General features: G+C 43.5%; 1 protein-coding gene across 1 annotated transcript; it reads left to right on the plus strand.

Moving 5' to 3' along the window:
- The first annotated feature begins 405 nt into the window (after nucleotides 1-405).
- Nucleotides 406-8,848, plus strand: LOC141023473 (phospholipase A(1) LCAT3-like). The gene is made up of 3 exons (XM_073500531.1): nucleotides 406-770; nucleotides 882-973; nucleotides 8,559-8,848. The coding sequence occupies exons 1-3, from the start codon at nucleotides 479-481 to the stop codon at nucleotides 8,634-8,636; spliced, it is 462 nt and encodes a 153-aa protein (XP_073356632.1). The 5' UTR covers nucleotides 406-478; the 3' UTR covers nucleotides 8,637-8,848.
- The last annotated feature ends 6,298 nt before the right edge of the window (nucleotides 8,849-15,146 follow it).

A 15,146-nucleotide genomic window follows, 5' to 3' on the forward strand; every position in this document is an offset into this window, starting at 1 on the left:
AAATGCTTTGTGCTAATGTATAGCACATCCCCCATCAAATTAATTTATACAACATTTTTCTATATACATGCAAATACTGTACACTTTTTTTTGAGGGGGTTTATAAATATACTGTACACCTTTTTTCGATGCTGTTTGCGTCCATGCCGGACGTGTAGGCGAAGGGCCGTCCCGTTCTTTTAAATCGGATCCATCTTATCTCCTCCGGCGGTATGGTATTTTTTTTTCTTTTGTATCGATTTTAGAATATTCCGTTGTATCGATCGAACCACCCGTCGTGGATCCTCGCTCGGCACACGCGAACCGTCGGATCCGGCCCGTTGCTGGTCCCACCACCCGCCTGCCAGTCCACCCGGGCTGACCGGGCGTTGCTACAAGAGAACGGCACCGTTATTCTATTAGCCGTTTATTAGCGCCCCATGGCCCATGGCCGGCGGACCGGGAGCGCGAGCGCGGGCAGCGGCAGGCAGGCACCACCATGCTCGGCGCCGTCCTCCGGATGCGTCTCCGCGTGCTCCGCCGCCACCTCCGCCTCCGCGGTCGCAGGCGGAGGCGCCGCTCGCGGTCCCGGAGAGGGGGCGGCGGCGCGGCGGGGGGTAAGGAGGAGGGGCCGCGCGAGCCGGTGCTGCTCGTGTCCGGGATGGGCGGGTCGGTGCTGCACGCGTGGCGGCGGTCCGACCTCAAGTTCGACCTCCGGGTTTGGGTGCGCATCCTCCTCGCCGACCTCGAGTTCAAGAAGTACCTCTGGTCGCTCTACAACGCCAAAACCGGTGGGTTGTGGCTTGGCCTGCCTGTGTCCCCCAGCTGTTCGATGAAACGTTTCGGTGCACTCGGGGGGTGGTTGATTTGATCGAGGTGTCTTCTGGTGGCTTCTTGCGCAGGGTATGTGGAATCGTTGGACGACGATGTGGAGACTGTGGTGCCGGACGACGATCATGGCCTGTTCGCCATCGATGTTCTCGATCCTTCCTGGGTGAGTGGGCTTATGGGTGCTAGTTCAGTGAATGGAGTTGAATGGTACTAGATCTTTTCTTCTGTTTGTAAGATGAACTGTACACTGGCGATAGGGTTATTTTTTTCTGCCCCTTTCTGTGAGCATGGCCGGTGGGAGTTTTTTGGGGGTGGTTCTGCTGAAAACAACGTCATTTCGGGTTAGTTTCATTCAAATCATACAAGTTAGAGTCCAAAACAAGGGCAAAAGAGTTTGGAAAATTAGATATGACGGAAACGTATCAGGCACAACCCACCAGGGCGCGCCTGGGCCCAGGTGCGCCCTGGTGGGTTGTGCCCCCCTCGGGGCACCCCCAGGTGCTTCTCCGGCCCACTGGATGTCTTCTGGTCCAAAAAAAATCCACAAAAAGTTTCGTTGCGTTTGGACTCCGTCTGGTATTGATTTCCTGCGATGTAAAAAACATGCAGAAAACAACAACTGACACTGAGCACTATGTCAATAGGTTAGTACCAAAAAATGATATAAAATAACTATAAAATGATTGTAAAACATCTAAGAATGATAATATAACAACATGGAACAATAAAAAATTATAAATACGTTGGAGATGTATCAAGCCCGGAGATACCTCTCCGATACTCGGAGTGACAAATCCTAATCTTGATCCATGCCAACTCAACAGATACCTTCGGAGATACCTGTAGAGCATCTTTATAATCACCCAGTTACGTTATGACGTTTGATAGCACACAAGGCATTCCTCCGGTATCCGGGAGTTGCATAATCTCATAGTCGAAGGAATATGTATTTGACATGAAGAAAGCAATAGCAACAAAATTGAACGATCATTATGCTAAGCTAACGGATGGGTCTTGTCCATCACATCATTCTCCTAATGATGTGATCCCGTTATCAAATGGTAACTCATGTCCATGGTTAGAAAACCGTAACCATCTTTGATCAACGAGCTAGTCAAGTGGAGGCTCACTAGGGACACGGTGTTTGTTTATGTATTCACACATGTATTTAGGTTTCCGATCAATACAATTCTAGCATGAATAATAACCCTTTGTCATGAATAAGAAATATAAAATAACGACTTTATTATTGCCTCTAGGGCATATTTCCTTCAGGCACAACCCACCAGGGCGCCCCCCTCCTGGCGCGCCCAGGTGGGTTGTCCCCACCTGGTGGCCCCGCATACCTCAACCCTGACACTATAAATTCACATTTCGGAGAAAAAATTAGGGAGAAAGAATTATCGCGTTTCACGAGACGGAGCCGCCGCCACCTCCTATTCTTCATTGGGAGGCCGAATCTGGAGTCCGTTTGGGGCTCCGGAGAGGGGGGTCTTCGATCTTCGTCATCACCAACCCTTCTCCATCGCCAATTGCATGATGCTCCCCACCGGGAGTGAGTAATTCCTTCTTAGGCTCGCTGGTCGGTGAGGAGTTGGATGAGATACATCATGTAATCGAGTTAGTTTTCTTAGGGCTTGATCCCTAGTATCCATTATGTTCTGAGATTGATGTTGCTATGACTTTGTGATGCTTAATGCTTGTCACTTTGGGTCCGGGTGCCATGATTTCAGATTTGAACCGTTCACGTTCCCGAAGGTTTCATTCCGTTTGGACTCCGTCTGATATTCTTTTTCTGCGAAACTCTGAAATAGGCAAAAAACAACAATTCTGGGCTGGGCCTCCGGTTAATAGGTTAGTCCCAAAAATAATATAAAAGTGTATAATAAAGCCCAATAATGTCGAAAACATAATATAATATAGCATGGAACAATAAAAAATTATAGATACGTTGGAGACGTATCAAGCATCCCCAAGCTTAATTCCTGCTCGTCCTCGAGTAGGTAAATGATAAAAACAGAATTTTTGATGTGGAATGCTACTAGGCATAATTTCAATGTAATTCTTCTTAATTGTGGTATGAATATTCAGATCCGAAAGATTCAAGATAAAAGTTCAATATTGACATAAAAATAATAATACTTCAAGCATACTAACTAAGCAATTATGTCTTCTCAAAATAACATGGCCAAAGAAAGTTCATTCCTACAAAATCATATAGTTTAGTCATGCTCCATTTTCGTCACACAAGAATGCTCTCATCATGCACAACCCCGATGACAAGCCAAGCAATTGTTTCATACTTTAGTAATCTCAAACTTTTTCAACCTTCACGCAATACATGAGCGTGAGCCATGGATATATCACTATGGGTGGAATAGAATATAATGATGGGGGTTGTGTGGAGAAGACAAAAAAGGAGAAAGTCTCACATCAACGAGGCTAATCAATGAGCTATGGAGATGCCCATCGATTGATGTTAATGCAAGGAGTAGGAATTGCCATGCAACGGATGCACTAGGGCTATAAATATATGAAAGCTCAACAAAAGAAACTAAGTGGGTGTGCATCCAACTTGCTTGCTCATGAAGACCTAGGGCACTTGAGCAGGCCCATTGTTGGAATATACAAGCCAAGTTATATAATGAAAAATTCCCACTAGTATATGAAAGTGACAAAACAAGAGACTCTCTATCATGAAGATTATGGTGCTACTTTGAAGCACAAGTGTGGTAAAAGGATAGTAACATTGTCCCTTCTCTCTTTTTCTCTCTTTTTTTGGGCCTTCCCTTTTTTATGGCCTTTCTCTCTTTTTTTATTCCTCACTTGGGACAATGCTCTAGAAAATGATGATCATCACACTTCTATTTATTTACAACTCAATGATTACAACTCGATACTAGAACAAAGTATGACTCTATATGAATGCCTCCGGTGGTGTACCGGGATATGCAATGAACCAAGAGTGACATGTATGAAAGAATTATGAACGGTGGCTTTGCCACAAATACGATGTCAACTACATGATCATGCAAAGCAATATGACAATGATGAACGTGTCATGATAAACGGAACGGTGGAAAGTTGCATGGCAATATATCTCGGAATGGCTATGGAAATGCCATAATAGGTAGGTATGGTGGCTGTTTTGAGGAAGATATAAGGAGGTTTATGTGTGAAAAAGCGTATCATATCACGGGGTTTGGATGCACCGGCGAAGTTTGCACCAACTTTCAATGTGAGAAAGGGCAATGCACGGTACCGAAGAGGCTAGCAATGATGGAAAGGTGAGAGTGCGTATAATCCATGGATTCAACATTAGTCATAAAGAACTCACATACTTATTGCAAAAATCTGCAAGTCATCAAAAACCAAGCATTACGCGCATGCTCCTAGGGGGATAGATTGGTAGGAAAAGACCATCGCTCGTCCCCGACCGCCACTCATAAGGAGGACAATCAAAGAACACCTCATGTTTCAAATTTGTTACATAATGTTTACCATACGTGCATGCTACGGGACTTGCAAACTTCAACACAAGTATTTCTCAAATTCACAACTAATCAACTAGCACAACTTTGATATCACTACCTCCATGTCTCAAAACAATCATCAAGCATCAAACTTCTCTTAGTATTCAATAGACTCATAAGAAAGTTTTTACTAATCTTGAATACCTAGCATATTAGTATTATTTAAGCAAATTACCATGCTATTTAAGACTCTCAAAATAATCTAAGTGAAGCATGAGAGATCAATAGTTTCTATAAAACAAATCCACCACCGTGCTCTAAAATATATAAGTGAAGTACTAGAGCAAAAATTATATAACTCAAAAGATATAAGTGAAGCACATAGAGTATTCTAATAATTTCCGAATCATGTGTGTCTCTCTAAAAAGGTGTGTACAGCAAAGATGATTGTGGTAAACTAAAAAATCAAAGACTCAAATCATACAAGACGCTCCAAGCAAAACACATATCATGTGGTGAATAAAAATATAGCTCCAAGTAAAGTTACCGATGGAAGTAGACGAAAGAGGGGATGCCTTCCGGGGCATCCCCAAGCTTTGGCTTTTAGGTGTCCTTAGATTATCTTGGGGGTGCCATGGGCATCCCCAAGCTTAGGCTCTTGCCACTCCTTGTTCCATAATCCATCAAATCTTTCACCCAAAACTTGAAAACTTCACAACACAAAACTCAGCAGAAAATCTCGTGAGCTCCGTTAGCGTAAGAAAACAAAAGACCACTTCAAGGTACTGTAATGAACTCATTCTTTATTTATATTGGTGTTAAACCTACTGTATTCCAACTTCTCTATGGTTTATAAACTATTTTACTAGCCATAGATTCATCAAAATAAGCAAACAACACACGAAAAACAGAATCTGTCAAGAATAGAACAGTCTGTAGTAATCTGTAACTAACGCAAACTTCTGGAACTCCAAAAATTCAGCAAAAACAGGACGACCTAGGAAATTTGTTTATTGATCAGAACCAATTGGAATCAATATTTTATCACGTTCTGGTGAGTTTTAACAATTGTTTTCGTGAACAGAAAGTTTCTGGAATTTTCTGCGAGATCAAATAACTATCATCCAAGAAGATCCTATAGGTTTAACTTGGCACAAACACTAATTAAAACATAAAAACAAATCTAACCAGAGGCTAGATCAAATATTTATTCCTAAACAGAAGCAAAAAGCAAAAAAACTAAAAATAAAATTGGGTTGCCTCCCAACAAGCGCTATCGTTTAACGCCCCTTGCTAGGCATAAAGGTTTCAATGATGCTCACAAGAAAGATAGCAATTGAAACATAAAGAAAGCATCATATAGCATGTGAAAAACACATCTAAGTCTAACATACTTCCTATGCATAGGCATCTTATAGGCAAACAAATTATCAAGGAAAGCAAACCCTAGCATATGCAAGGAAGAAGAATAAAACCTAGACAATCTCAACATAACGAGAGGTAATTTAGTAACATGAAAATTTCTATAACCATATTTTCCTCTCTCATAATAATTACATGTGGGATCATAATCAAATTCAACAATATAGCTATCACATAAAATTTTCTCAACATGATCCACATGCATGCAAAGTTGACACTCTTCCAAAATAGTGGGATTAACATTAACTAAAGTCATGACCTCTCCAAACCCACTTTTATCAAAAAATTCACAAGATTGAACATTCTCCAAAAATGTGGGATCTAAAGTTGACACTCTTCCAAACCCACTTTCAATATTATTGCAAACACTATTATCAGTCTCATATTCATCATGGGGCTTAAATAAATTTTCAAGATCATAAGAAGAATCACCCCAATCATGATCATTGCAACAAGTAGTAGACATAGCAAAACTAGCATCCCCAAGCTTAGGGTTTTGCATATTTTTAGCACAATTGACATCAAGAGAGTTTATAGTAAAATCATTGCAATCATGCTTTTCATCGAAGGAACTATCAAGTATGGGTGCAATAGCAACGATCTCATGTTTAACATAAGGAACTATAGCAAATTCATCTTCATAAATATTGGCATCATGGCCACAAGAATAGCAAGCATCATGTTCATCAAGGGATATTTCAATCAAATCATCGGAATCATAATTATCTATAGATTCATGCATATCATTATTTTCTTCCTCCATAGACTCCTGCGAAATATTAGCTTCTTCTTGGACAGCGGAGGAGTCCTCAATATATGGTTTAACATAGGCATTGGAAGCATAATTATCATAACAATATTTAAGTATGGCAAAATTTCCAGATTTGTAAAGAGTAGCACCATATGTTTCAATCAAAGAAGCAATTTCATAAGCACCCTTAAAAGCAACAAATTCTTCAATTTGTTGAACATCATAGTAATTATAAACGCCCCTAGCATATGAAGATACGATTCCATTATCACTAAACTCACATTGGTAGGGAAGGTGTTTCTTAATGTTTTCAGAGCAACAAGTAAAATCATAAATTTCACAAAGATTCCAAGCATAACACATCAATTTGTTTATTTGATTACATAAGAGTCTCCCTTTTTCAGACAAACGGTGACGCACAAAATGAGCATGCTCATCTAAAGATTTCCCATCAACTAGGCTAGTTGGGGTTTCAGCACGAGCGCATAAGGATCGAAGATGATCCAAGTAGAACACTTTAAGTGGATCCATATCAATAGATTTTTAGCAAGCAAAGATGCAAGCAAATAGAAGGTGGAAACACAAACAGAAAGGCATACGGGAAGAAGGCGAATAAAACGGCAAGGGTAAAGTGGGGGAGAGGAAAACGAGAGGCAAATGGAAAATAATGTAATGCGGGAGATAAGAGTTTGTGATGGGTACTTGGTATGTTGACTTGTGCGTAGACTCCCCGGCAACGGCGCCAGAAATCCTTCTTGCTACCTCTTGAGCACTGCGTTGGTTTTCCCTTGAAGAGGAAAGGGTGATGCAGCAAAGTAGCGTAAGTATTTCCCTCAGTTTTTGAGCTACTATCGAGTGCCGAGGGTGATCCCTCATAACGCACTCCTGATTATAATTCTGTAGTGTAGCTATTCGGTCGTGGTCAACGAGGGTGGTTCCCCTTTCACCATTCCTGATACGGCTCTATCGTGCAACACCTCAAGTGTGAACCTCGAGGGTGGTCCCTCTTACGTTCACCTTGATGATTACATTGAGTGGAATCCACCAGGGGTGATTCCTCGGGTTTTCTTCCATGATGTTTTGGACACACGGTTACCTTGACTTTACTTGAGACCATTGTTGAAGTCGGGTCGGCCCCGAGGGGTACCCGCGAGTTGATGTGAAAGCCGGGCGGGCCTGGAGAGCACCCGTGCGATGTGACAGTGGCGGCCAGCTGTTTAGCGGTATCACCCAGGAGGGGGTGGTAGCTCCGGACTTGTCCTGACAGCCGTCACTACTTTAATTGTTAATGCACTAATAGGTTTGGGTATTTGTTCTGAATTGGCCTCTGGCCTTTACGCACTAACCACCACGCGAGAATAGATATGGGCCTCGACGTCGCAGTATCAGCCGAAGCTTTGTCAGACGTCTAGTTCAGCATTGCGGCACAGTCGGATCGTGCTGGCCATCTGAGGCGGTGCTGGTATCCACCCTACTCGCAACGACCCGGAGTGCAACGGGCGATGGGCCCAAGACCCCGGGGCGCTTAGGATGTAGACCGGCGGGGACCTCTCTGTTGAGCCTAGGTAGGGGCTGCGACGTGTTGATCTTCCGAGGCCGGGCATTGACCCCAGAAAGATGTGTCCGGCCAGAGTGATCGAGCATGTTGGGTAACGTGGTGCACCCCTGCAGGGAAGATATATATTCGAATACCGTGTCCTCGGTAATGGACGTTCAGACTTGTATCCTGATCTTATACAACTAGAAATGGATACTTGATATGGGATGGATATGTGGCCCCGGGATTGCTTTCTCGTAGGGAGTCGAGGAAGGATCTCTGGGCGTTGATACTACAACATGTTTGTTAAATATAAACTGCTATTCTTTACTCTTCTACATGCTGCAAGACGCTTGGAGCTCCTTGAAGATGCTAGTCTTCGATAGGCTAGGCCTTCCCCTCTATTCTGGCATTCTGCAGTTCAGTCCACAGATACAACCCTTCCATTTGATATCAATGCATACTTAGTATAGATCTGATGCTTACGAGTACTTTGGATGAGTACTCACGGTTGCTTTGATACCCCTTTTCCCCCTTCTTTCTTCTTTCCGGTTGTTGCAACCAGTTGGTGGATCCCTGGAGTCAGATGCCACCGCTGACGGATGCTACTACATGGAGGCCGCCGAAGATTAGGAGTAGTTAGGAGGTCCCAGGCAGGAGGCCTTGCCTCTTCGATCATTGCTGTTTTTGTTTTTGCCTTCTTAAGGCATCCTTGTCTAACTTTTTTTCTGTACTCAGATATTGTTGCTTCCGCTGACTCTTGTGTATCGAGCTTGTATTCGAGCCCTCGAGGCCCCTAGCTTGTAATATGAAGCTTGTATTATTTTAATTTGTGTCTAGAGTTGTGTTGTGATATCTTCCCGTGAGTCCCTGATCTTGGTCGTACACATTTGCGTGCATGATTAGTGTACGGTCGAGACGGGGGCGTCACAAGTTGCTATCAGAGCCGACTGCCTGTAGGAACCCCCTTTCTAACTCCTTGGCCGAAGTTGAGTCTAGTCAATGAAAAACTGTTTTACTAACATGGCTGTGTGGCTTACGGGCCCACGTCGCCATTGGGTGGTATTAGGATCTTTTACTCCTCGTCTATACTCTGGGACTCTGATCTCTTTTCTATTCGGGTTAAATGATTTTCTAACTCTAACATTAGGTTCTCGTGATCACATCCACCCGGAGGTTTGTGTTACCCCTTTCTCGAATTGAGGGCCATTATCTGCTTCACAATTTTCACTGACCGCAGGATCCTCTTATCGAGGGCACCCTGCATCGTCACTATCAAATCCCTCGTTCCAGAGGTTTCCCTCATGTTGATCTAGCCTTTGCTATGTCCCGTTGTTGAATCCCTCCATCGCGTGCATACGTGCCGCCTAGTATGTCTGCGATGTTTCTCTTATCCGAACTCCTATGAACAACGTGTAATTGGCTCCGCATATGTAGCTGTATGTCCTCAATGACTACTGCTTTGTACGTATTGCGCCTTTGCTCATTGTTCAGGTTACCTCATGAATGACTCCATACACTTGCTCCACCCTTTGTTGAACTACCCCTGTTGCAGTTAAGCAGGATGGTTTGACCCGCTGGTCGTGGTCGTGGCGGCAACAATTCACCACCACCCGACCACATGACCGGAATGATACAACAGTTTGATGTTGAATCGCCAGTTCATGGTACGAGTCATGGCTCAGTTCCCTCGTCCCCATATGAATCAGCAACCCGCCCCATAGGAGAATAATGGTTACTCTGTTTATTTGAATAATACCTTAAATGGTCTTGCACCTAAAATGAATCTCGATCGTAGTGATACACATGTTCGTGCCAAAAGATATAAAATAGTAATGATAGTTCCACATACTTGTGGCACTGCCACTTGAGTCATATTGGTATAGAACACATGAAGAAGCTCCATGTAGATGGATCTTTGGACTCACTCGTTTTTGAAAAGAATGAGACATGCGAACCATGTCTATTGGTATATATGCATGAAGAAACTCCATGCAGATGGATCGTTGGGACTCACTTGATTTTGAATCACTTGAGACATGCAAATCATACCACATGGGCAAGATGACTGAAAGGCCTCGTTTTCAGTAAGATGGAACAAGAGAGCAACTTATTGGAAGTAATACATTTTGATGTATGCAGTCCAATGAGTGCTGAGGCATGCAGTGGATATCGTTATGTTCTTACTTCACAGATGATTTGAGTAGATGCTGAGTGTATTTACTTGATAAAACACAAGTCTGAATTATTGAAAGGTTCAAGTAATTTCAGAGTGAAGTTGAAGATCGTCGTGACAAGAGGATAAAATGTCTGTGATATAATCATAGAGATGAGTATCTGAGTTACGAGTTTGGCACACAATTAAGACATTGTGGAAAGTGTTTCACAATTAATGCCGCCTGGAACACCATAGTGTGATGGTGTGTCCGAACATAACTACACCCTATTGGATATGGTGCATACCATGATGTTTCTTATCAAATTACCACTATCGTTTATGGGTTAGGCATTAGAGACAACCGCATTCACTTTAAAAGGGGCACCACGCAATTCCGTTGAGACGACACCGTTTAGTGAAACCTAAGTTGTCGTTTCTTAAAAGTTTGGGGCTGCGATGCTTATGTGAAAAAAGTTTCAGGCTGATAAGCTCGAACCCAAAGCGGATAAATGCGTGTTCATAGAATACCCAAAACAGTTGGGTATACCTCCTATTTCAGATCTGGAAGCAAAAGTAATTGCTTCTAGAAACGAGTCCTTTCTCGAGGAAAAGTTTCTCTCGAAAGAATTGAGTGGGAGGATGGTGGAGACTTGATAAGGTTATTGAACCGTCACTTCAACTAGTGTGTAGCAGGGCACAGGAAGTTGTTCCTGTGGCACCTACACCAATTAAAGTGGAAGCTTATGATAGTGATCATGAAACTTCGGATCAAGTCACTACCAAACCTCATAGGACGAAGAGGATGCGTACTACTTCAGAGTAATGCGTAATCCTGTCTTGGAAGTCATGTTGTTGGACAACGATGAACCTACGAGCTATGGAGAAGCGATGGTGGGCCCATATTCCGACGAATGGCTCGAAGCCATGAAATCCGAGATAAATGGATCTTTAAGAAGAAGACGGACATGGACGGTAATGTTACCGTCTATGAAGCTCGACTTGTGGCAAAGAGTATTTTCACAAGTTCAAGGAGTTGACTATGATGAGATTTTCTCATCCGTAGCGATGCTTAAGTCCGTCAGAATCATGTTAGCATTAGCTGCATTTATGAAATCTGGCAGATGGATGTCAAAACAAGTTTCCTTACCAGTTTTCGTAAGGAAAGGTTGTATGTGATACAATCAGAAAGGTTTTGTCCATCCTAAGGATGCTAAAAGGTATGCTAGCTCCAGCGATCCTTCCATGGACTAGAGCAAGCATCTCGGAGTCAGAATATACGCTTTGATGGAGTGATCAAAGTTTTTGGGTTTATACAAAGTTTATGAGAAACTTGTATTTCCAATAAAGTGAGTGGGAGCGCTACAACATTTCTGATAAGTATATGTGAATGACATATTGTTGATCCGAAATGATGTAAAATTTCTGGAAAGCATAAAGGGTTGTTTGAAAGGAGTTTTTCAAAGGAAGACCTGGATAAAAGCTGCTTACATATTGGGCATCAAGATCTATAGAGATAGATCAAGACGCCCGATGATACTTTCAAAGAACGCACACCTTAACATGATTTTGAAAGAGTTCAAAATAGATCAGCAAAGAAGGAGTTCTTGGCTGTGTTACAAGGTGTGAGTATTGAGTAAGACTCAAGACCTGACCACAGCAAAAGATAGAGAAAGGACGAAGGTCGTCCCCTATGCTTTAGACGTAGGCTCTATAGTATGTTATGCTGTGTACCGCACATGTAGTGTGCCTTGCCATGAGTTGGTCAAGAGGGTACAATAGTGATCCGGGAAAGGATCTCATGACAGCGGTCGAACTTATCCTTAGTATATAGTGGACTAAGGAATTTTCTCGATTATGGAGGTGAAAAGGAGTTCGTCGTAAAGGGTTACGTCGATGCGAACTTTGACACTAATCCGGATGACTCTGAGTAGTAAACCGGATTCGTATAGTAGAGCAATTATTTGAAATGGCTCCAAATAGCGCGTGGTAGCATCCACAAGATGACATAGATATTCGTGAAGCACACACGGATCTGAAAGGTTCAGACCCGTCGACTAATAACCTCTCTCACAAGCATAACATGATCAAACCAGAACTCATTGAGTGTTAATCACATAATGATGTGAACTAGATTGTTGACTCTAGTAAACTCTTTGGATGTTGGTCACATGGTGATGTGACCTGTCAGTGTTAATCACATGGTGATGTGAACTAGATTATTGACTCTAGTGCAAGTGGGAGACTGTTGGAAATATGCCCTAGAGGCAATAATAAATAGGTTATTATTATATTTCCTTGTTCATGATAATCGTTTATTATCCATGCTAGAATTGTATTGATAGGAAACTCAGATGCATGTGTGGATACATAGACAACACCATGTCCCTAGTAAGCCTCTAGGAGACTAGCTCGTTGATCAATAGATGGTTACGGTTTCCTGACCATGGACATTGGATGTCGTTGATAACGGGACCACATCATTAGGAGAATGATGTGATGGACAAGACCCAATCCTAAGCCTAGCACAAGATCGTGTAGTTCGTTTGCTCAGAGCTTTTCTAATGTCAAGTATCCGTTCCTTAGACCATGAGATTGTGCAACTCCCGGATACCGTAGGAATGCTTTGGGTGTACCAAACATCACAACGTAACTGGGTGACTATAAAGGTGCACCACAGGTATCTCCGAAAGTGTCTGTTGGGTTGGCACGAATCGAGACTGGGATTTGTCACTCCGTGTAAACGGAGAGGTATCTCTGGGCCCACTCGGTAGGACATCATCATAATGTGCACAATGTGACCAAGGAGTTGATCACGGGATGATGTGAGTTACGGAACGAGTAAAGAGACTTGCCGGTAACGAGATTGAACAAGGTATCGGGATACCGACGATCGAATCTCGGGCAAGTAACATACCGATGGACAAAGGGAATTGCATACGGGATTGATTGAATCCCCGACATCGTGGTTCATCCGATGAGATCATCGTGGAAGATGTGGGAGCCAACATGGGTATCCAGATCCCGCTGTTGGTTATTGGCCGGAGAACGTCTCGGTCATGTCTGCATTGTTCCCGAACCCGTAGGGTCTACACACTTAAGGTTCGATGACGCTAGGGTTATAGGGAAAGTGTGTACGTGGTTACCGAATGTTGTTCGGAGTCCCGGATGAGATCCCGGACGTCACGAGGAGTTCCGGAATGGTCCGGAGGTAAAGATTTATATATGGAAAGTTGTTGTTCGGGTTCCGGGAAAAGTTCGAGTTTTTCGGTATTGTACCGGGAAGCTTCCAGAAGGTTCCGAAGGATTCCGAAGGGGTCCGGAGGTCCGGAAAATGTTCCACCACGTCCAATACAGCAGCATGGGCTGTAAGGGGGCGCCCTAGCCTTAATGGGCCAAGGGCACCAGCCCCCCCAAGGCCCATGCGCATGGGAGAGGGGAAACCCTAAGGGGGAGGGCCTCCACTTGACTTGGGAGGCACTCCTCCCCCCTTTGGCCGCCCCCCAAGCCCCATCTAGGGCTGGCCGCACCCCTTGGGGGGGGGACCCTAGATGGGGGCGCAGCCCTCCCCCTCCCCTATATATACTTGAGGTTTGGGGCTGCCATACGGACACGAGAACGTCTCTCTTTCGGCGCAGCCATACCCCTCTCCCGCGGTGCTTGGCGAAGCCCTGCGGGATTGCCACGCTCCTCCACCACCACCACGCCGTCGTGCTGCTGCTGGACGGAGTCTTCCCCAACCTCTCCCTCTCACCTTGCTGGATCAAGGCGTGGGAGACGTCACCGGGCTGCACGTGTGTTGAACGCGGAGGCACCGTTCTTCGGTGCTTAGATCGGAACCAACCGCGATCTGAATCGCTACGAGTACGACTCCTTCATCCGCGTTCTTGCAACGCTTCCGCATCGTGATCTACAAGGGTATGTAGATGCACTCTCCTTCCCCTCGTTGCTAGATTACTCCATAGATTGATCTTGGTGATGCGTAGAAAATTATGAATTTCTGCTACGTTACCCAACAACCACTTCTATCATTTGCGCCACTAAACCGTCCACCAACTCCATACTTCGAGTGAGATAATAAGCTACCATGCTCATCTTGTTCGAAATGCCGAAGTATGGATTTGTTCCTAGGATGTTTGAAAATGCTCCAGTCGTTTGTGAATTTCAAGATGTCTTTCTAGAAGAACTATCAAGTCCATGGCCTTGAACTTACTGCCGTTAAATTTGCACTGAAATTTTGGCGACATTTTCTTCTTGGTAATCGTTGCGGGATCTTCACCAAACATCAACATCTGAAGTATCTATTACTTAGCTGGATCTGGATCCCCGTCAGCAACGGTGTATGGAAGCAATTACAGACTATAACTATGGTATTTCGTATACCCATGGCAAGGCTAAATGACATGCCCGATGCCCTGAGTCGCAAGTTTTATTGCAACAACCCCATGGCTTATAAAGCTCAACCTCTGCAAGATGATCTCACTTTAGAGAGCATCCGGTCTGCGTTCTCGATCAAGCTGAACGTCGTACCCGTCAGAGGGCTTTCAAAATTCTAAAAGTTCAGTGGTCAAATCCTTCTGAAGATGAAGCCACTTGGGAACTCGAGGATCGTGTTCTTGATAAATACCCCGCTTTGTTTCCTTCTACCTCCTAAAATCTCGGGACGAGATTTCTTGTAGTGGAGGAGAATTGTGACGCCCGGATAATTAAGCTACAGTAATGCTCTGCTAATTATGCCACATCATTGTGCTTCTTGATATTAAACTCGCGTTGGTTCGGAACCGGTTCAAATTCAAATTTAAAACAGAGTCAAAAATAAAAGTTTTCAAATGTCAAAACTAAAATTGTGCAACATGTGACAAATAATCCATAAGTATTATTGATGAATAAGCCACACTTTTATAAAACATTTAAATGCACTAAAATAAATAAAACAGTAGGTAAAACAATTAAATAAATGCCTTTTATAATTTCTAAAATATCAAACTATTTTATTTA

Source organism: Aegilops tauschii, chromosome 5 (assembly GCF_002575655.3).
Source record: "Aegilops tauschii subsp. strangulata cultivar AL8/78 chromosome 5, Aet v6.0, whole genome shotgun sequence".
Lineage (NCBI taxonomy): Eukaryota > Viridiplantae > Streptophyta > Magnoliopsida > Poales > Poaceae > Aegilops > Aegilops tauschii.

Bases quoted from the DNA above. Each gene is read 5' to 3' on its own strand.
- LOC141023473 (XM_073500531.1), top strand. From the start codon at position 479: ATGCTCGGCGCCGTCCTCCGGATGCGTCTCCGCGTGCTCCGCCGCCAC. The intron at 771-881 runs GTGGGTTGTGGC...CTTCTTGCGCAG, and splicing joins GCTCTACAACGCCAAAACCG to GGTATGTGGAATCGTTGGAC. The intron at 974-8,558 runs GTGAGTGGGCTT...TGTTGCAACCAG, and splicing joins ATGTTCTCGATCCTTCCTGG to TTGGTGGATCCCTGGAGTCA.